The sequence below is a fragment of the Syngnathus acus genome, chromosome 10 (genome assembly GCF_901709675.1).
Source record: "Syngnathus acus chromosome 10, fSynAcu1.2, whole genome shotgun sequence".
NCBI classification, from domain to species: domain Eukaryota; kingdom Metazoa; phylum Chordata; class Actinopteri; order Syngnathiformes; family Syngnathidae; genus Syngnathus; species Syngnathus acus.
The window spans coordinates 16,660,906-16,682,207 of record NC_051095.1 but is presented as its reverse complement, the minus strand read 5'-3'; the positions used below and the strand labels follow the sequence as shown (position 1 = coordinate 16,682,207).

Sequence of the window (21,302 nt, the reverse complement as noted above, 5' to 3'; positions counted from 1 at the left end):
GTTTCACTTTATGCTAACATTTCTCTTCATCTTCATTCATCCCATTTACTTGCCTTTTTGTGCTTCCAGTTTGTGGAAGGCCCTTTTAGAGACGTGGTCCATTATAAATGTTACTTGAAGTATAGCTGTCTTCTATTTTCTTCAGTGTTTACATATTGCTGTGGTTGCCAAGTGTCCGTATCTGGGGTACAACTCACGCTCACTCACGCGAGTCAACCAGTCATTTCCTCCAAGGACTGAGCCAGTCTTCTTCCTGTCTTGGAATATGTCAGAAATTCCACGTTGTGTCCCTGAAGCACTGCACCAGAATACCAGGAAAACCATCTGGAGACTCCCTGACCTCAATGTCAACTGAGGTAAGAATGCCTCAACTTTTGGAAGAGGGTAACTAGTCTGTGTTTTTAGCAAGAATAATTATGTTAAGGGAGGCAAAGTGGCGCACTGGTTAGCACACCTACCTCACTGTTCAGAGTTGCGGGGTTTGATTCCAGCTCTGGCCTTCTGTGTGGGAGTTTGCATGTTCTCCCCCTACCCATGTTGCTTTCCTCCAGGTGCTCCAGTTTCCTCGAATAAAAAGCGAATAAAATAGGATACATTTTTATGATAATTGTATTTCCATTTTTTTAAACAAACAAATAAGAAAAGAATTAAACAAAATCAAAACATTTTTTTTATCATTTATATTTATTGTTTAGTATATTTAGTATTTCTAGTAAAATCTTTCAATGAAAATAATTGAGAAAAATATATAAATAAACAGTTTATATTGTGAGGACACTGCGCAGTCACTGTTAAGTGAAAATTCTTCCCACAAAGATCACATCCATTCTTCTTAGAAGCTTTTGTTTTGAATCTGTTTATACTGTATCTCATCAAGTGTCCTAAATATTATGTCTAAAAACAAAGAATGTCATACATACTGTACAACATTTTTTTCTGTTGAGAAATGGGTTTTGGATAGTGTACAAATGCTGATTTGTCCTGATGAGAAAATCTGATTAAAAGCAGTGTAATCTGTCAGTAATGTGTTTGCGAAAAGAGCATATGCCCCTCCTGATTTCCCAGAATGCACCAGTCTGTTGTTGTACTATATTGTGGGTAAATCTGTGTGTATTTGTATGCATGTGACCTTATAGTCTGGAAGGGAGGTCTGGACAAAGAAAGAGGGGCAGTATTATGTGCCAGACTACACAATGACACGGCCATTGATAGCGGAGGCAGGTGACCAATGGAGGGGCAGAATGATGTTTTTCTCAGCCTCTGATTGGTCGGCCTGAGCAGGCCGTCGGTCTCCAGGTAGCAAAGTGAACCTCTGGAGGAGGAGAAGATGGAGGGAGGGCAGAAGAGAAGACTTGTCCTCAGCTGTGGATGAGTAAAAACAATAAATCCACACATCATTTAAATAATTTGGACCTTAATCCTGCATGTTCTTTCTTTCTTTTTCAAATGTATATTTGTGTGTACATGTTTTTCTCTTTTTAAAATGTATATTTCTGTGTAAACCTTTTTTTGTTTGTGTTGGAGGCAACTGTGATATAAAAGGTTTCATTTCAGCTTTAACTTGGCGGTAAACTCCTGAAATGTTCTCTCTCGCCTTTTCTCTTTCAGACAAGTTTGGATGCAAGCCTGCCCTCATTTGTTCACATTGGACACTTTTCAACTTTCCAGCAGGCTCGGGGAAGAACACAGTTCTTTAAAAAGAGGCCTGGATACTGCCAATAGACTTTTATTCTTTATTAAGAGATACATAAGATGTGACTAAACGACTTAATTTGCTTCCAAGACTGAATGCATTCACACACCTGCTCCCTGGTCATCATATCTTCATGTTGTGCCCTTGATCAAATGACATGGCTGCTTGTATGACAACCTATGTGTGACACGCTATTAGACAATTAACACGGACCACGAAAGTGTCAACTGATCGGCTGTGTTATCGCGCTGATAAGTGATGTCTCCATCACAATAGCTATGTTCCAAGAAATTTTCTGATGGTTTTTTCTCCCTATTGCGGTCACTTGCTGCAGTATGTGTCTTCTTATCTCTTGTTTACCATCCAAATGTATCTGTCATGTTCTCTTCATGTCGTCAGTAATTTGTACATGTACAATTTACCGACTCTGCTAGCCTATTCACGATTAGAAACACTGACCATTCACAGCCCAAATTCTGTGTACAGTAGAACCTCTGACTTTGAACGTCTCCAGGTTCGAACAAATCGGAGTTCGAACCAAAACTTCGAAACTTTTGAACTCCCGAAACCAAACAAAACACCAGGCTCCGAACAGCTTTCCAAGCCGGGTCAAGGCTAGTCGATGACGTCCCCGTATCCCTGAAGCAACGTTCAGATCGGTTTGACAAGCTAAAGTGGGTCTCGAGAGCAGAAAGCTCTGGAGAAGACATGACCCGGAACAAAAATGCTGAAAAAGGTGACGCAACAAGATGTCATCAACAATAACCCAGTGTCCTCTCGTGGCCGGAAGAAACCTCTACAGTAGCTGCAGCAGCTCTATTTTCTTATGAAATTAGTTTACTAGAACAGCTCGATATTTTTTGCCTTGGAGGGGTTCATTGTCATTAAAATGTTGCATTTGAACAATGACGTGTAGACTTCTTATACATACCCAGTCTATGTGTAACGTACTGAATCTTATTGCTTTATTCATCTTTCGGATGTAGAACATTGGGTATCTTTCTTTGTGGTATCACCAACATCCAACCCCCGGGCAAATATCACTGTCTGGCAACCTGACCCACTTCATGACATCATTCTTTTTTTTCAATGTTGAGATCTTGTATTTGACGCTTGTTTGTGTGTGGGCCATCCCTACTGCCCCTGTGTCTGTCTGTCTGTCTGTCTGTCTGTCTGTCTGTCTGTCTGTCTGTCTGTCTGTCTGTCTGTCTGTCTGTCTGTCTGTCTGTCTGTCTGTCTGTCTGTCTGTCAGACTGATGGCCTCACTGGGCAGTAAACAGTCAATTGACCTACATCTTGATGAGCCTGCAGCAATCTGATATCCACTGGGAGCACCCCTCTTCTGTATTCCCATGAGGCGAATATACGGAGAGGGTGAGCGGGGGTCATGCAAGATGCTGCATCACAGTGACATTTGGAGACTTAAATTGCTTCTAGCAGACATTTAAAGCTCATAAAGTGCTTCTGCTTGAAGAGATTGATTTTAATTAATAGCAAGGAGGTTCTGTGCTTGGTTTGATTAGGGCTCAATAAGTAATCTGAGGATATCACATCTGTAACAACTGTTTTTACTAAGCAGTAAAACATTTACGTATTTTGTCATTAAGAAAATAAAAGCCTTTCTTATGTGTTTTTGAGATTTTACTCTCGAAGATTCTGACCCAAGAGAGTTGCCATTTTCCTCCTGGTGGGAGACAATAAAATGCTGAGGGTAAAGACAGAGGCAATGACATCATTCTTTTGCTCGGTTACCATGGTTACACTTCCATCCAGCTGGGGGGAATGAGATACTTGCAGCAGCTTTCCTGGATATTTTCCTCCTTTGTCTTATGGTTAAATTGAGGCTTGTTTAACCCGCACAGACCATCTACAGTCATCTTACAGATGTTCCTTTCAATCATGTGATTTCTATTCACTTTGGCATGCAGAATGGCAAATGTGATGAGAAGAAGGCGGGGCTAATAAACAAGGGCTGCACAGAGGAGAGAGGCACAGCTGCACAGTCCAGCCTAGCCTACTTGCGACCCCACTAAGACACAACATTAGGTACACCTTCACATTTGAAGGAGACAAGACTGAATTCCTTACGAAAACAAGTGACACAGTTCCTGTATGTGTTTAATGTGGTCAGTGAGTGCTTTTGGCGTAAGGGGTGAATTACTGTGATTGAAATGTCTTCCAGGTCGGAGATGTAAAGATGAAGATAAAAGGTAAAAGAGGCCATGTTGAATTAAAGCACTTTAAGCAGACGTGGGTGGGGGTCTGCTGATGGTAAATGGGGAGTAGCAGAGGCTATTGTGCAGCAGTATGAGAGTAAGCAGCTTATGGCGGCTATGTGGGGCTGCTTAGACAAGCAGACAGGAAGGAACGTGCCTACGACCACTATTTGGATTCCTTTTATTCACTGTTTATTTCACTTTGATGATGTGTTTATTTGTTTCTTTTAATTTTCTATGAGACCTCCTGCTGCTAACTCAGATGCTGATGCGTCGCATACACATCTCCAGAGAGATGCTGCTGCTGCCACCAAACGAGTTGGGCAGGGGAGGGGGTGCGGATGGTGGAGGTTTCCATGGAAACTGGCAGTCTGCTGTGCCCCGGTGCAGACATCATCTTTTGTTGAGGGGTTCTGAAGAGCCGCATGAATATTTGACATTCATGGACACAGACAAAGTGACACACATGATTGCTGACCTCCTCCTGCATTTCCTGAGTGAAGCGGGAGGAGACGATGAAGGAAGGAGTGGCAGACCTCTACATCTTTTTTTTAATCTAGGACATAGACATCTTTAATCTGGGTTGTACGACAGTAGTGCAGATGGAGACAATATGAGAATAGGAGGTGGGAAAAGATCAAGAGTATTAACATTATAACATATAATATAACAAAACATTATATGTGTTTGCAAACTGGAGAGACAGAAATGTGGAGTGGGGGACAAAGGGGGGGGGGGGGGTAAAGAGGTGGACTAATTTGTCATGGAAAGCTGTAAATCAGGTCACAAGCTTGTTTTCCTTTTCACTCCTCAGAACATTCCACAATATTTTCTAATTGATCATCACACTCGTGTGAGCGTTTACATGGAAGACTGAGCTTTTTGAAAAATGTGATGTAATTTACATCCTGTATGGGTCGCTTGTGAGCTGCTCCATAAAACCATATATGTACCTTCCATGCAATTCCAAGGAGGATTCCATAGTGTAGTGATTAGTCCTCTGGACTCTCTCCCCAGTGACCTGGTTTCAAATCCCAGTGGGACTGAAAATAACATGCTCTTCGCCACTATTTTCAAGCACAAATTCTATTCCCATTTGTGCCTCCATTGGCGGCACCACTAAAGATAACCCTTCAAATGGCTCTTTCCCAGAACCCGTACCACGTATCTCTTAGTGTTGGCTCGTGAGTGAACGATTCGTTCGAAAGAACGAATCATTTCAGTGAACGAATAACTTCCTAAAGTGATTGGTTCTTTTTCCAGTTCATATGACTTCAACCAGTAGGTGTCAGTAATGCACATTGAAGCTGGTGCCACCTCGCCGTAAAACAAAACGAAGAAGAAAATGACGTAACTTGCCGTTCACCAACGAGTCTTGAATTGCATTTCCCGTTCACCAACTAAACGGATCTGTGAGTGAACGAGTCAGTGATTTGCATTTCCAGTTCATCACGAGAACAGATCAGTGACAGAACGAATCCTGACTTTCCCGTTCGCGAACGAGTTAATGGGTGAACTGCCTTCTCGTGCATCAACGGATCAGTCAGTGAACGTGTTGCGCCTCCTGGCGTGAACTATGTAAGCCAGAATGTAGATTTACGATTTGCCAAGGAAAGAACGAACCACTCACTGAAACACCACTTCTTTTATGCACGTTTTCTCCAAGCTAACGGCTAACTTTATTGCATGAAAGATGATCCTCTCTGCTGTCCTCACCTGAGGAGAGTGGTGAGGACAGCAGAGAGGATCATCGGGGCTCCTCTTCCCTCCATTCAGGACTTGTCATCCCAGCGCTGCGTGTCCCGAGCCCGAAATATTATCAGTGACCCATCACACCCCCACCATGGACTGTTCTCCCTGCTGCCCTCTGGGAAGAGGTTTCGCAGCATCCGCTGCAGGTCCACCAGGTTCTGCAATAGTTTTTTCCCTGCTGTCGTCAGACTGTTGAACATTCAAACGTAGCATTCCTCTGCACACTTGTAAATACTGCTTTTGTCTCCTGCACTGTTTACATACTTTATCACTGCTGCACTTTGTACTTTATAATTATCTTATTTCATATTTTTATATAGAATGTCACTTTTTAACCAGCCGAAATACCTCTACATTGTTGAAAGCCGTATGCAAGGAAATTTCGTTTTGTACACACCTAGTGTTGACAAAATGACAATAAAGTTCTGTCTAAGTCTAAGAAAGGATGCGCCGTTATGCAACAACAGGGAGATTATGCTTCTCTTTGGGTAATCTTGATTTTATAACACTTATAGTAGTTTTTAAATAACGTGTATGCATATATACACCTAAATATTGTTATCCAATATATCTACTGCAATTTCAAATTAGATTGCTGCTTTGAAATGTACTTTTATTCCTATTATTATTATTTTAATAAACATTTATGTTCAAACTTGTCTGGTGTTTTATTCCTTGTCTTTATATTCGCCAATTAAAAAATAAAAATCAGACATTTGGTTGTCAAATGAGTTGGTGTCCCCCAAAATAACAAATGTCGGCATAACGGATTTTTTTTTCAACCTTTTATTCAAACACAAACACATTCGGTATAATAACACGATCAACTACAATCCAACGAATACAAAATTAAAACATCAATGACGGCATAACGTGTGTCGGCTGGCATAGCAGCAACGCTGTCTGTCACTCACTCGTGAATCTTCACGAACGAACCTGAAAATGGCGGTGTACCTAATGGAGTGTCCGAATGACGTCACAGATCAAACAGCCAATCAGAAAGTGGGGGTGAGGGCGGGTGTGGCACTTTTCACTTAAACCAGGGGTGTCGACCTCCAGTCCTCGAGGGGCCGCGTTCCAATATGTTTTCCAAGTTACCCTCGTTAAACACACCTGCGTGAAAAGATTTTGGTCACTTTCACGTTCCGCAGGAGCTAAAACTTTTCACGCAGGTGCACTTAACGAGGGAATCTTGGAAAACATGTTGGAATGCGGCTCGAGAACTCGAGCTTGACACCTGTGACCTTTGACCATGATATTTCCCTAATAATGTGGCCTGTTATTAGGTACACTTGAAAATGGCGGTGTACCTAATGGAGTGTCCGTGTGATTCCCTCGTTAAGTGCACCTGCGTGAAAAGTTTTAGCTCCTGCAGAACGTGAAAATGACCAAAAACTTTTCACGCAGGTGCACTTAACGAGGGAATCTTGGAAAACATGTTGGAATGCAGCCCCGAGGACTAGAGCTTGACACCTGTGACCTTTGACCATGATATTTCCCTAATAAAGTGGCCTGTTATTAGGTAAACTTGAAAATGGCGGTGTACCTAATGGAGTGTCCGTGTGATTCCCTCGTTAAGTGCACCTGCGTGAAAAGTTTTAGCTCCTGCTGAACGTGAAAATGACCAAAAACTTTTCACGCAGGTGCACTTAACGAGGGAATCTTGGAAAACATGTTGGAATGCGGCCCCGAGGACTAGAGCTTGACACCTGTGACCTTTGACCATGATATTTCCCTAATAAAGTGGCCTGCTATTAGGTACACTTGAAAATGGCGGTGTACCTAATGGAGTGTCCGTGTGATTCCCTCGTTAAGCGCACCTGCGTAAAAAGTTTTAGCTCCTGCAGAACGTGAAAATGACCAAAACTTTTCACGCAGGTGCACTTAACGAGGGAATCTTGGAAAACATGTTGGAATGCGGCCCCGAGGACTTGAGCTTGACGCCTGTGACCTTTGACCATGATATTTCCCTAATAAAGTGGCCTGTTATTAGGTACACTTGAAAATGGCGGTGTACCTAATGGAGTGTCCGTGTGATTCCCTCGTTAAGCGCACCTGCGTGAAAAGTTTTAGCTCCTGCAGAACGTGAAAATGACCAAAACATTTCACGCAGGTGCACTTAACGAGGGAATCTTGGAAAACATGTTGGAATGCGGCCCGAGGACTAGACCTTGACACCTGTGACCTTTGACCATAATATTTCCCTAATAAAGTGGCCTGTTAGTAGGTACGCTTGAAAATGGCGGTGTACCTAATGGAGTGTCCGTGTGACGGCACAGATCAAACAGCCAATCAGAAAGTGGGGGTGAGGGCGGGTGTGGCACTTTTCACTTAAACCAGGGGTGTCGACCTCCAGTCCTCGAGAGGCTGCGTTCCAATATGTTTTCCAAGTTACCCTCGTTAAACACACCTGCGTGAAAAGATTTTGGTCACTTTCACATTCCGCAGGAGCTAAAACCTTTCACGCAGGTGCACTTAACGAGGGAATCTTGGAAAACATGTTGGAATGCGGCCCGAGGACTAGAGCTTGACACCTGTGACCCTTGACCATGATATTTCCCTAATAATGTGGCCTGTTATTAGGTACACTTGAAAATGGCGGTGTACCTAATGGAGTGTCCAAGTGACATCACAGATCAAACAGCCAGTCAGAAAGGGACGGTGAGGGCGGGTGTGGCACTTTTCGCTTTCTGTGAAGCTTTGACCATGAGTTTTGATTATTTGATTTATAAAAAAAAAAAAAAAAAGGGTCAGTGTGTGTGTGTGTGGGGGGGGAAACGATTCGTTGAACGATTCATTTGAACAAATCTTTTGAGTGAACTGATGCTAAAGATTCAGTTCACTTAAAAGAACTGGAATGCACATCACTAGTAGCTCTAAACAAAACCCGGCCACTAAACAAAAATCTTAAATCTGATATAGCCCTAACCTCTCACCAGTACCATAATCAAACTCTTAACCTAACGCTAATCCCTATGTAATCACGCCCCACCCCCCCCACACACAATAAATTGAAGACCTTTTTTCTACTGTATATCTGAGCCACAGAAAAGTGAAGGGGTTTATGCATGCTTACTCGTCCGAAATGTCCATGCGGCAGCTGCACCATTTCCGCGGCAACATCCGTCACCCTGGCACAGAGTTGTCTACATGATTTTTTTCTGTGTCACTGTCTGCTTGGCGCACAAGCACATTTTCATGGCTTGCATGGGGTAATTTTAGGTTTCCATGACAACGGCAGCAGTGAAGAGAAGCTGATGAGCTACTGAGCACTGTACTGGGGGTGTGGTGGCTGCAGGGGCTGAATGTGTGTGTGTGTGTGTGTGTGTGTGTGTGTGTGTGTGTGTGTGTGTGTGTGTGTGTGTGTGTGTGTGTGTGTGTGTGTGTGTGTGTGTGTGTGTGTGTGTGTGTGTGTGATTGCAAGAGGGATTGGGGTTATGTGTGTGTGGGCAGGGTGGGGGTAGAGAATGCCAAAAACCTTACTGCACCAGATGGACGGCCCTGATGCCCCAACACAGGGGTCGCCAAGCTTTTGTTGCATCACAGACCCGTCCCACATCAAACAATATTTTCCCTGACTGCATAAAAAAAATCGAAAAGCATGCTTTTTATTTGACTCTTTCTATCTCACATTTACTGTATTAGAGGATCGACTTGTTTTTGGTCAAATATTACCACACGCTTGTAGCATTCATAAAGCCATATGTCAGAGTTATAACGTTACAAGTCTTGCAATGTTGGTGTTTGTTGTATCAAATAACTTGTATGAGTTTCACGTCATGCCAATGCCTTGGTCCCAGAATACCTAAAGCTAGCAAGTCTAATTGTCATTCTCATCCACAAGCAGCGCCTCCAGACTGGTTGTTGGGGACTATTGAATCAGCATTGACTTGCTGGAGAACAAAGAATATTTGTGTTATTGATTTTTCACACTACCAATAGATCACACGACTTTGTGCACACGATGTGACTTAGTATGCCATTACACCTTCAGTCAGCCCTCTTTTGCTTCCTTGCTAGCTCTTTGCATGTCTCTCCCTCGTCTTTCCTGTCTCTCAGTTGCTCTCCCCTTGTCTGCTTTCCAAACTCCCATCTGTAAAATAAAACAGCGCGAGGACTCTTGGCAGAGGTGATGAAGCCAGACGATGACTGCAGTAAGAAAGACCAGAGTGGGGCCTTTTCACATGTAGAGGGAAAAAGAGCTTTGAAAGAGAGCATTGTGCTCTTTGCTCCGATTCAGTCCAGTCTGTAGCCAGCGCATTACTTTGTCACTTTAAATCAGGCTAGTGTTAGCCATAGCAACATTCAGGCTCCAGTGCTCCAGTTTAATTGATGCCAAAGACAAATTAGTAGAATAGTGTGTGAGAAAGATGCTAAATTTGGTGATAATGACTAAACCAAGGATGTGAGGAGACTGTGGAATGTCCTAAGTCATGCCATGCCATGCTTTCAGACAGGAATTGTTTTAACAAAATATGTACTGTTTTTTACTTTACATTGATAATGGTGAACAATTTGAAACAAATGATGATTCTTAACTTTTTAAATGTTATTGTGAGGAAACATTATTCTTAATAAGTGATCACTGTTTCTTTACAGGAGTAACTGATGTCATGCAGGATTTTCAGAATCTATTTTTGGAGATGGCTGAGTGAGATAGGATAAAATTGGTTCTTCCTGTTAATTTTTTATGAAGTACATCCATCCAAAGAAAGGGAGTGCAGCCTTCATCTTCTTACTTGCAGTCAATGGTGGCATTGCGAACAACACAAATCCAAAAGTTATTTCCTCAGATGAAGTCATGTGTGTCTGTCGGGAGTAAATCCAGCACATTGAGCAAGCACAGAGTAGCACTGTGTCCTCCCTTCAACATGTGTGGCGGCACCATGACACACAGCTGCAGCAAAGCGAGGGGTGAGCGGGTGGGGGTCAAGGGAAGGAAGAAGAGAGGAAGTCTGCAGTGGGGCTGGCTCCTTCCTTCGTATAGGGATTGTAGGGAAGGAGGTGAGATGAGAAAATGCGCCAACTTCCTGTCCTGCCATGACATCACATCCTGCTCTGTACTAATGAAAATCAGATGTCACCCTCAGTGGCGGGAAATGAGCTGCTGTTTTTTTTTTTTTTCTCCTGTGGCTGCTGAACAATGAATATAGAGGTCATTCATTTTGGTACACAGTGCTTTTGGCTTTGCTTATTTAACTTTTATGCAGTTAAAATAATTATAATGAAGGAGAGTTCTTTGCTAAGAAATAAAATACATACAGACAAGTAGTCATTTTCCAAAACAGATTTATTTACAGATTCACATCGCTGAAAATCTTTGAGTCCTCAATGATGGTCATGGATGTTTTTGGAAATGTGGGGAAAAATCCAAGTACCTGGAGAAAACGCAAAAGCAGATCATTGAAACGCCACATGGGAAGGCCTGACCAAAGATTTGATCCCAGAATATTTTGACTACTTTTGCCTAAATAAAAAAATGCTTGTAATTCTTCTTCTTGATTGTGTTCTTTATTTTCTGAGTAATGTTATTAAGTGAAAGCGGTCACCCATGATATTGGATAATTCAGCTATACGTCACTGCATTTATTTGTTACGTGTTGTTCGATCTGTGTTGCTGTGTCTAATGAGTGGGATTGTGCTTAATTAGGCGAGACAGGAGGGGGCTGTAAAAAGGCCACGAGAGAACAAGCGCTTCTCTATTCTCTGTTGCCACATTCAGGAACTGGGGACACAACCAGTCTCTGTGAATCATCATCTGATGAAGTGACTTTGAAGCTATACATTAGACGGACCACAATAAAGATCCTTTCTATCCCCCTCCGCCCTCGTCACCTCTTGTGCTACTCTAGTGTATTAGCTGCAGTGCTCATGGGTTAGGTGGATAGGAAATTATATTTCGGATTCAATTATCAAATGTCATTCTGTGTTTGTGTGTGATTTTATTAACATACTAGAGACACTGTTTTCATGTTCTGACTGCATTTAATGTGACAGCAACATGTCACTGTTGTTGGTTTGCAACAGTAATGTAAAACCTGTCCATTTGTAGATTAACAAAGACCCACACATTAGTCAGTCAGACTGGTCACCCACTTTAACTTTACTTCTTTTTACACATAGGTATGCAGTTATTTTAATCAACAAGCAACCATAAAAGTTAAAGCAATTAAAGAAATAATTTCATGGTTAAGCGTTAATGGTATTTACACCTGTCTGATCATTAAAATGTTATTTAAAAGTTGTCTGTAAGGCATTAACATGGCAGTTTGACAGAGTAAAGACATTAAATGAGATAAACCATGGATTTTCTTCCTTCTAAATCTGAATTTTAAGTCTAGATTATGCTACAACATCAACATTCCACAATACCAGTGATAAAACTGGGCCACAGTGCTTTACTATGTGTGATTCATCTGTGCGTGCACGTGGATCCCTGCGTGTGCGCCTTTCCTGTAGTTTGGGTCTTACTAAAGGTTCAATGTTTTTGTCTTCCTGCAGCTCAGCAGGACCACGCCAACATGGCTGCTGCAACAGATTTAATGCAGGGAGGGGAGAACGGCGTGCTCACTGGGGCTGACAGTTACCATGGTAACCACAGAACACAATGACAGAGAGGTGGGGAAAAGGGAGCCAGGCATTTTGGGTATGCAAATGGTTGTCTCGAATGTTGTTGTTGTTGGCCTTTTTTAAAGCAAGAGAGGATAGCATTATTTTGGAATTTCAGAAGATTTGTTGATATGAAAATTATTTTTATCATAGATGGATTTCTCTCTGACACACTTGCTGACTTGCTCATTAGTGACTAATGACTGACTACTGCAGACTGTTGAGGTTGTTTGTGATAAGTGGGAAGTTGCTATGTAACTACTAAAGTGGATGAGTGAGTCAAGCCTGAGATAGAAGAAAAATATAGTCGTCAGAGTTTAGTCCATGATTATGAAGGTAACGATTTACACGTGTATAAATGCAAGAATAATGCATCATTCAGGTCTCAGAGATATTTTTAAAGTCATATTAACCCTGCCATTTGTTTGTTCACACATTTAAGCCTTTTAAACAAGCCTTTTAAAAACGCCTCCCTCACTCCACATCTCATCTGTGCTTCCATCCCCCAACATCTGCAGCATCCAGCGAGTCAGAGCCCGCTCATTTGCTCCTGCACAGTGACGTCTCAGGAGGCTATTTATAGCTGCCTATGTTATTGTGTAAGTCAAAAAGATCCAAGGAAGGTTTTATGCTCCTTGCAGTGGCCACCAAATACAATTTGTGTGTCTCTAAAGAATTTTCTCTGCATTATTAGGCTACATATAAGGCACAATTTGAAACTCTAACCTTAACCCTACTTTAAAACCTTAGTTTGAAACCACAACCCTAATTTAAAACCCTAACCCTAATTTGAGACACTACTTCGAAAGCTTAACCCTAGTTTGGAATGCGGCTTTGAAACTCTAACTCTAGCTTAAAACCCTACTTTATAACCCTAACACTAGATTTAAACCCTAACTGTAATTTCAAAACCTCAACTCTACTTTTAAACCCTACTTTGAACCCTAACTCTAATTTTAAACCCTACTTTAAAGCCCTAATCCTTGTTTGAAACCCTAACCCTACTTTGAAACCCTACTTCAAAAACCTAAACCCATTTTGAAACCATCGTTTGAAACCTAACCCTAGTTTTACTATGTTCATTTTGTTTTCACTTGTCAATTATTTAACTGGTTCTTTTAGCCCAAACAAGATATTTAGGTTGAATTACCTGACATGTTTCGGCTTGGACTTCCGCCTTCATCAGAGTGTCACTGGTGTAGTTGTGACACGTCTTTATCAGCTGATGAATGAAGGCGTAGCTCACTTGTCAGATTTGACTCACCTGTCAATCTGACAGGTGAGCCTGCATTAGATGTATGGTAATTGCATAATGGTGAGAAAACGAGGCAAAGATAGCTGATTTCATAATCTTTTTATTTGAAATGTCAGTGTTCAAGAGAAAATAAAACAGCAATATAAATATTAGCATAAAAATAAGAGTAACACAGGGATAAAGCGTGGGGAGGGGAGGGGCTAAGCATTTGATAAGAAAGATAATACAGCAGGGTAGAGTAGTATTAATTCAGCAGCGGACGAACATACACATATATAATATTTATAGTCATTTGTTCATATGGACAGAAAGAGAATGCACGAGATCAAATCACCGCAAAAAGAACATTGAGAGGTTACAGAAGGATAGAAACATATTCATATTTTTTGTTGTTTCTTTACAGGGTGATAAAAGATCGAAGAGAAAATGAACACAAAAATATGCGCAACACATATCACAAGTTAACTAGTCTACGTGTGTCACTTATCTAAAGTTATCTTTTGTTTTATTTACACTGAAGAGTTAGTTGGCATGGTGCTTAGTTACTACATTGCAACACAAACTGTTGAACATCTCAAATTTTCATTTATAATTGTTTTTTTTTTTTTTTTTTTAAATCTGTGGTTTTCTTAATTTTCTTGGAAAACAAAACGCAACACATTCCAGTAGTGAGCCACGCTTTTGTGGGGAAGGACTTGATTTTGGAAAAGGTTGGACGGCGGGGGTCCCTACAACACAAACACCTGGCTCATACCATCAACAGAACTTGTGTTTATTTACAAGTGAGCGGATGGGGGCGGGAGAGGATTTTTGATAGTGGCGAAGGACGAGGATGATGAGTGGTATCGCCTCGCTGAACCCTTGACCCTAGTCTGGGCCAGTGTATTTGAGCTAGTGGTGGGTGGGGCAACGGTAGGTCCTCTGTACATTCAGCGGTTGGAGTCCAGGTTGCCCACCCTGTCAAGCCGATGGAACAAGGATTTGGGAGCAGTCACCAGAACCCCCAATCATTCCCGCTGACCAGACGGACTTCATAGCTTAGGCGTACAATTTTTCCATTGCAGCATGCAAAATAATGTCAACAGCGGGAGCAAATACTTCATCTGAATGTGGTTTACACCTTACGTCAGTGCAAAACTTCAGGGCTCTCAATGTAGGCCAGTGAGTGGTTGGGTTGGGGGAGGGGCCAGCCGGACACCTCACATTGTGGATACATGCTCAGGTCATTACAGGAAGTTAATGTCTTACTTTTTGAAACTATGGTTACAAAAGTCATTTTTTGCCAGGTAAATGCTACATGTGCATTCTGTTTACCAGCGATTTGGCAGGGGAGTAGGGGAGGGGGCGTGCCATCCTCCTCTTTTGCTTTTGCGATGCATAGTTAGCAAATCTAAACTAGAACATTGTGGTTTGAACCTTTAAAGAGCATGCAGACAAGTTTGTAATAGCGGTAAAAGAGCAGCCTTATCTCCGCAAAAGGTATGCTTGAAGATCCTGCAAAGGCCGAGCCTACATCGAAATATCATGGCGACTCGCGTACTCACAACAGCTGACTTTCCGCGTGAGGGAAAGAGCACAATAAATCCAACATGAGAGACAAAAACATTTCTCTGAATACATCACTTGTCAACCTTGGGAGGTTTCTTGTCTTAGTCAAAAGAAAAGAGAAGGAAAGGATAATAAATCACAATAACCCCCCATACCCAGCCAACAAATATCGACTGATTACATGCAGAAGCATTCGGCATGTTCAGACTCCTGAAGGCCTTCAGGACACTTCCAAACAACCGTCAGAAGTGTTCATCGTGCGATACTTCATGGTGGGGTGTGGGGGGTTTCAGCTCTCGTCAGACCCGATGGAGCAATCCCCCTCCTCCCTTTCTACTTCTTCTCCTTCTTGGTGGACTTCTTCTTGGAGGCGGGAGTCTGGGCGGCTTTCGGGGGCTCGGGCTGGCCGGACTGGGGCGGGGGTAGCGCCTGCTGGCTGGCCTGCTGGGCCATGGCCTGCTGCTGCTGCTGCTGCTGGGGGTTGGAGGTGAGCGTGGCCGTGCTGCCGGGGATGTACACATTCTGCCGGTAGTCGGGCACGTGCTGGAGGGTGAACTGGGGGCTGTAACGGGTGCTCAGGCCCATCGTGCCGGGTCCGAGGGTACCGCTCGCCTCGCTCACTGAAAAGGGAAAAGAGTGGGGTGAGGGGATGGGGTGTTTAAGGGAAGAAGGAAAGGGGAAAATAAAATTTTTAGAAAACAATCATTCAAAAAGTGAGGGAAAGCAAAGATTTTTTGCTTTGTGTTGCGAGCCAACATTGGGACTACAAGTGCGCTTCAGATATCCTGCCATTAAGGTTAACTGAAAAAAATAAAAGAGAGTGTGAATGGCTGATGCACTTTCAGCTAATTATTCTAACGCACAGACGATCAAACAAATACAAAATGAAGACACTCAAACGGAGCAAGAAATACTTTACACTGAATTAATGGCCAACCAGAGCTGCTAGGCCACACCCCAAAATATGTGATCTCTCTTGAAATTTCAATATAAATTAAAACAATCATGACTATTATTTTTTCCATAATTGCCCAGCCCAATTATGAACTGTCTGGAAATGTACCAGAATTTACTGATTCATTTGTCCTCTGCTCTGTGCGCATCACTGCTCAGCTCATAATTCTTCCTCAGCCTCTGCAATGCAGAGCTACAAACGCTTGCCCCTGCCCCCAACCCCACCGATTCAGTTGCTCCTTTACGTAAACATGGTGGGAAAACACCTTGTGCTTACTTCCAGAAAAAGCACAACATCCCTCTTCCTATCAGCAATTTTAGAGATGACCATCACCATTCTTTTCCTTCCTAACGACATCAACGGGGCCACTCGGGCTTATTTTGTGCTGACGTGGGTACAGCTGAGCACAAGGACAGATCTTTTTTTTCCACGCCACTGACAATGGGATGAAAAGAGCAGTTGACTTGAGAGCTTGTTTGCCAAAGAGCTGTTCCCTCCTCTGTTTCTGTTTTTTTAATTAAAGCATTGCTTTTATAGTCCACATTAAGCTTCTTTTCCAAGTGAGTCACCAATGTGTGGGCTCTGTTTGAGAGCACTAGAGAGAGAACATGGGATGTGCGGACGCGCAGACCTACCTTGACTTAGTGCAGTCTTAGTGTCACCCAAATGCTCCTTTTGTCTTTATTTGTTTGACTATTTGTCCTATTTAAGAAACTATTTAAATCATTCTTTTTTTTTAATTTCACCTCACTCTCACAGAAGCTCGCTCGTGAATAGTGTTTTGGCTCGCTACACAATGCAAAAAAATAAAAATAAAACAATCAGGTGACAAATCATTAAAATCATACTCTTTATTTCTAAGCAATAGCTCCATTGACAGATGAGAGTTTCCAATGAGTATCTTACTCACCATTAGCCGCAGCCATCAGGGCCTGGAGCTGCTCAGCTTCAGTTGGGGGTTGGGGCCAGGGTCCGGTTCCCATGGCAACCTCAGGTCCTCCGGCAACCCTGCGCGTGTAGGAAGGGGAAAGATGAAGGTAAGCCCGACTGTAAATAGGCAGTGGGTCATGCTTGACATTTTCTGTGTTGGTGGCAAAAGCAGAGTGGAGTGGTGATGCGTCACAGTGGCAAGCGTGTTGGAACCTTAACACAAAGTCGCACACACAGTATGTGCATGCTTGCCGTTGAGCAAAAATTGTTCAATATTTAATGCTGAGACCGTCGTCAGTATGGGTTGATGCAAACTGATCATTTCCATGTGGGCAAATTCCAGGCAGGCATGTTTATTCAAAGAGTGCCATTTGCGTGTGTAGGGAACAGAGCAGACCTACCATCTATCACTTTTCACATAGTCACACTAGTGCCGCACGAACACAAGCTGTGCCATTAACAACTGGGTCAAGCTGATTTGTAATCTGGGTTATACTGGTGATGCACAACAACATACTAGATCTTCATAAACACCCCTGAGCTTCAGAAGAATTAAACTGAAAGAAGATTAACTGGGCAAAAAAGGGGGCACCTGCTTTCCAAAATTCAACAATGCTTGTTCTTCCACCAGGCCCTGCTTTGAAGGCACCATCTCATCACTAAAGATAAAGAGCGAGCGCTTCATTTAGTCTAAACGAGCCTCTCACTTATCGCCGTCTGTGGCTGTTGAGCTCTTCCTGTGGTCAGTATTATCACTTCCTGTGGGCAAGATCGCGACTTGCGGTCCAGAGGGAGGACACCCGGCTCGACGAGGCCGGTGTTTATATCCTCGAGCCGTGTTTTATTGCCTCGCCGGGGACATTTTAGGCACATCCAGCCACATCCAGCATGTTGACCTCAAGAGAGTTTCAAGACATATCTTGTTGACTTTACGGCAGCCTTCCCTGCCGTCCATTTGATAAATTGCATGAAAAGCCACATGTGATACTGTTGGGCTGCAACCACAGAACACACACAAACATTTAGGCAACACAGTAAAGCCCGAGGAAATTAGACAAGCTTCATTTTGTTTGGTTTTGCACACATATATATGGCACGACGACACTGCACGTAAAAAAAGTGCCACAGTCCTTCCTACGCCACAGCAGGCATTGTGGCCTAAAGGCACACGGCTCAACAAACCCCATCGAACTTTTAGGGAGACTAACACAAGCTCTATGAGGTATTAGAAACAGCTACACACACACTCAGCCTGGGTGCACTATCACAGGAAACTCTCCGCCCTTCTAAACCAATCAGGCCCAGTTCATTTTCACAATTGCTGGTCAGCTACAAAGGGCAGAGAGTGGCCAGTTTCTACAGTAGGTCTAAATTAGTACCTTGTGCCACTCTTCGGCGTCCATCGTATATGAGTACCGTATGGCATGTGGGGACTAAAAACACAACATGTTATACAGTCTGACAGACATGTTTACTTTGTGCATGTACACTTGCACAGTCCAATGAGGGCCTAGACAATGCGGGTTGCTTAAAAGAAGGCTCAGTTTTCACTGACCGATTCATTCTGGTTGTGCGGTTTCTAATAGTTTTCAGTTTCTACATCTCAAGCAGTTGAATATTGCCGTTAGGGCTGCAATTAACAATTATTTTGGTAATCGATTATTCTGTCAGTTATTGTGTCAGTCGATGAATTAAAAAAACATTTGGAATTTCCATCTCTGTTCAGAAATGGGATATTACGTAATTCACAATGATAGTGGAGCAAACATGAATTATTATTTAGTCAATAAGTTGGTTTGTTACATGTTAGAAAATAGTTTATTGGTGTGTGTGCGTTTCTATGTATGTGAGTATATGTGTGTCAGGGTGATCAGGTGCCATTAAAAGACTTCTACATTTGAACCCTGGTAAAATATTGTACCACAGCTTTTGTTAAAAAAACAAGATTCATTATTGCCATGACCTGGGTGGAATTACATGGTTCTACTTCATTTCAGAATAACTCATGCATCCTCATGTCAATGTTTAGACCTACAAGAAGTGGGGATCTATAATGATGGACAATTCTTCGCTCAACTGTTCAGTTTTCATGGAGATATGCTCCATTGTGACATTGCAGCTATTCTACAAAGTCAGAATGTTTGATCCAGCTGCCGTTTAGAATCTTATTCATTTACGTGTCAGGCATAGGAAGCAAGTTTTGCTTGATGTAGCATTTCTCTCAACAGCTTTCTCGCTTGTTTCATTCCCCCCAGCTAGTCTTTTAAGGGCTAATACTGTACAGCACCGTGTTGTGCAACAATCATTGAGAAATGTTACCCATGACACGGAGCAATAACAATACGTGCCCGAAGGTGTAACCAGTAGTAATGATCCAAAAAAGCAGTTTGAGTGCAAATATATCCCATGGTGTCAGCTTGATTAGAAACACGCCTCAGATGTCAACAAAGGAGAAGAGAACAACTGCATCCTCTCCTCCCTTCCCCCACTAGCTCTGGCCACCATCGCTCATCTGCAGTACTGAAGCAAGCAGAGAGGAGAGGAACGCGAAAGGGAGGGGGAGAGGAGGCTGCGGCAGCCATTTTAGAAAGCAGGGATGCCTCGCTGAGGAGTGTGTGAGGGTGAAAGACTACCTCCCATTATAAAGTAACCACAAGGTAAAGCGTTATGATGGCATCTTAAGAACTATTTCTCATCCTTCTTCATCATTCTGTGAGTGTGAGTAAGAGGAGTGCACGTTGACTCACCCACTGGGTCCTGGTCTTGCTCCCTGGTTAAAACGCCAGTCATTGTTGGGTGGCTTTTGCTGCAAAGAGAAAAAAAGTTGCAACATGAACCGCACATTCAAGATCAACAAACCTGATGAGGTTTTCACTGGACTTGATGTAATGTTGCTTTTGTGGCTGACACATCTGTGCATATGCGTGTGTGTGAATATGTGTGTGTTGGCAGTTTTGCATCAAGACCAGACAAACATCTGCACGCTATGTAAAATGAGCAGCACTAAAGGAAGCGGTATCTGGACCACCATAAACCTTCAGACAAAATGGAAAATCATAATGGGAAAATGAAACGAGAAGACAAGACATAAACAGGCATCAGATGGAAAACTTGACAAAGCTCCGTCTCTAAATATTCATGTGACTCTATTAAATGTCTCACAGTTAAACACGGTGGAAACTGAGTGAAAAGTTGAAGATTGTATTAGAACTAGAGAGAGACTACAGATACTCTGTTTCTACATTTCTGTGTCACAAATTGCATTTTAAGGGAGTTAGGAACATTTCCCATTCATAGTTGCAGCTTTTAAATCAGATGGGCTACAGCTTCCCTGAGACGTTGAACCGCAGTACAGTAAATGGATGGATGGCCGGTTTTCTCTCCTTTACTTTTCATTCAAAATCTTATTAAATTTTGCATGAGAACAGGCCACACAGTACGAGCCCTCTAGTCTTGGCTGTTGATTTCTTTCCCACCTCTTCCCAGCTTCTCTTGTTGTGCAATGATGCAGTGAACGGATGCTGGCTGAGCTCCATGTTGTGTCCACTTAATCAACACAAGAGCTTCCCGGAGCGAGAGGCCGGGAAGATGATGCGGTACATTATTAAAAGAGATGTTCAACCCGCAGAGTATGATTGAAAGCTAAAAGATGGTCAGAAAAATCTTACAATTGGGACAGTAATGTTCAATTGTGACACATTCATTGAATATGTCATTATGGTCTCCCACGTCATGGCAACAAATAAGGCAAAAATGAAGCGAGTTCAGCATCCATCCCAAAATGAAACCACATTATCTGTGAATGAGAGTAGGATGGTGGACCTCAACCCTCGCCCACAGCTTGGCTGATGATTCTAAAGTCTAATTCTTTCATTCTAAAAATGGATGCCTCTGCTCAATGTGGCATGTGTGTTTTTCTGATAAAAAGCGATTGAGCCGCGAGTGAAGGCAAACATCCAGGAAGAGGCCCGGCATTCCAGCTGTGTGACTGGCTCTGGCACACAATGTCGAGGTCATGGGTAAAAACTATGATTGTGCTTGGATAAAAGGCTTCATTACACATTGATGTGATATTCCAAAAGCATTTGCATGTTGTCATAAAGTGGTATGAACATATCCTGCGCCAACGTTAACTACACCAAAGCTGATCTGACAACTTGAACATCTCATCTAACCAGAGGGCGCATTTGACCTTAAAAACCAGCATTTTAGTCTGCATCTGCCACATATTTGAGTGAGACAAACAAATTAGGACCTGCAAAGCAAATGAGAGCCTCTGGCGAACATCTGTTTTGCTAAAATAAAACAGACAACATAAAAATACTGAAATACGTTTGTGATTGT

General features: G+C 42.6%; 1 protein-coding gene across 50 annotated transcripts in view; it reads right to left on the bottom strand.

Moving 5' to 3' along the window:
• Positions 1-13,607: 13,607 nt before the first annotated feature.
• Positions 13,608-21,302, bottom strand: part of LOC119128672 (protocadherin gamma-C5-like) — a 212,343-nt gene continuing 204,648 nt past the window's right edge. For 33 of the 50 annotated variants that reach the window (XM_037261320.1, XM_037261317.1, XM_037261319.1 and 30 more), the window contains 4 exons: positions 19,706-19,764; positions 18,338-18,391; positions 16,939-17,036; positions 13,608-15,693 (listed from right to left, as the gene is read on the bottom strand). In XM_037261320.1, coding sequence (XP_037117215.1) covers positions 15,407-15,693; positions 16,939-17,036; positions 18,338-18,391; positions 19,706-19,764 — 498 coding nt within the window. In that variant the 3' untranslated portion in view covers positions 13,608-15,406. The remainder of the gene's footprint in view (positions 15,694-16,938; positions 17,037-18,337; positions 18,392-19,705; positions 19,765-21,302) is intronic. The other 17 variants (XM_037261330.1, XM_037261326.1, XM_037261328.1 and 14 more) reach the window with 3 other exon arrangements.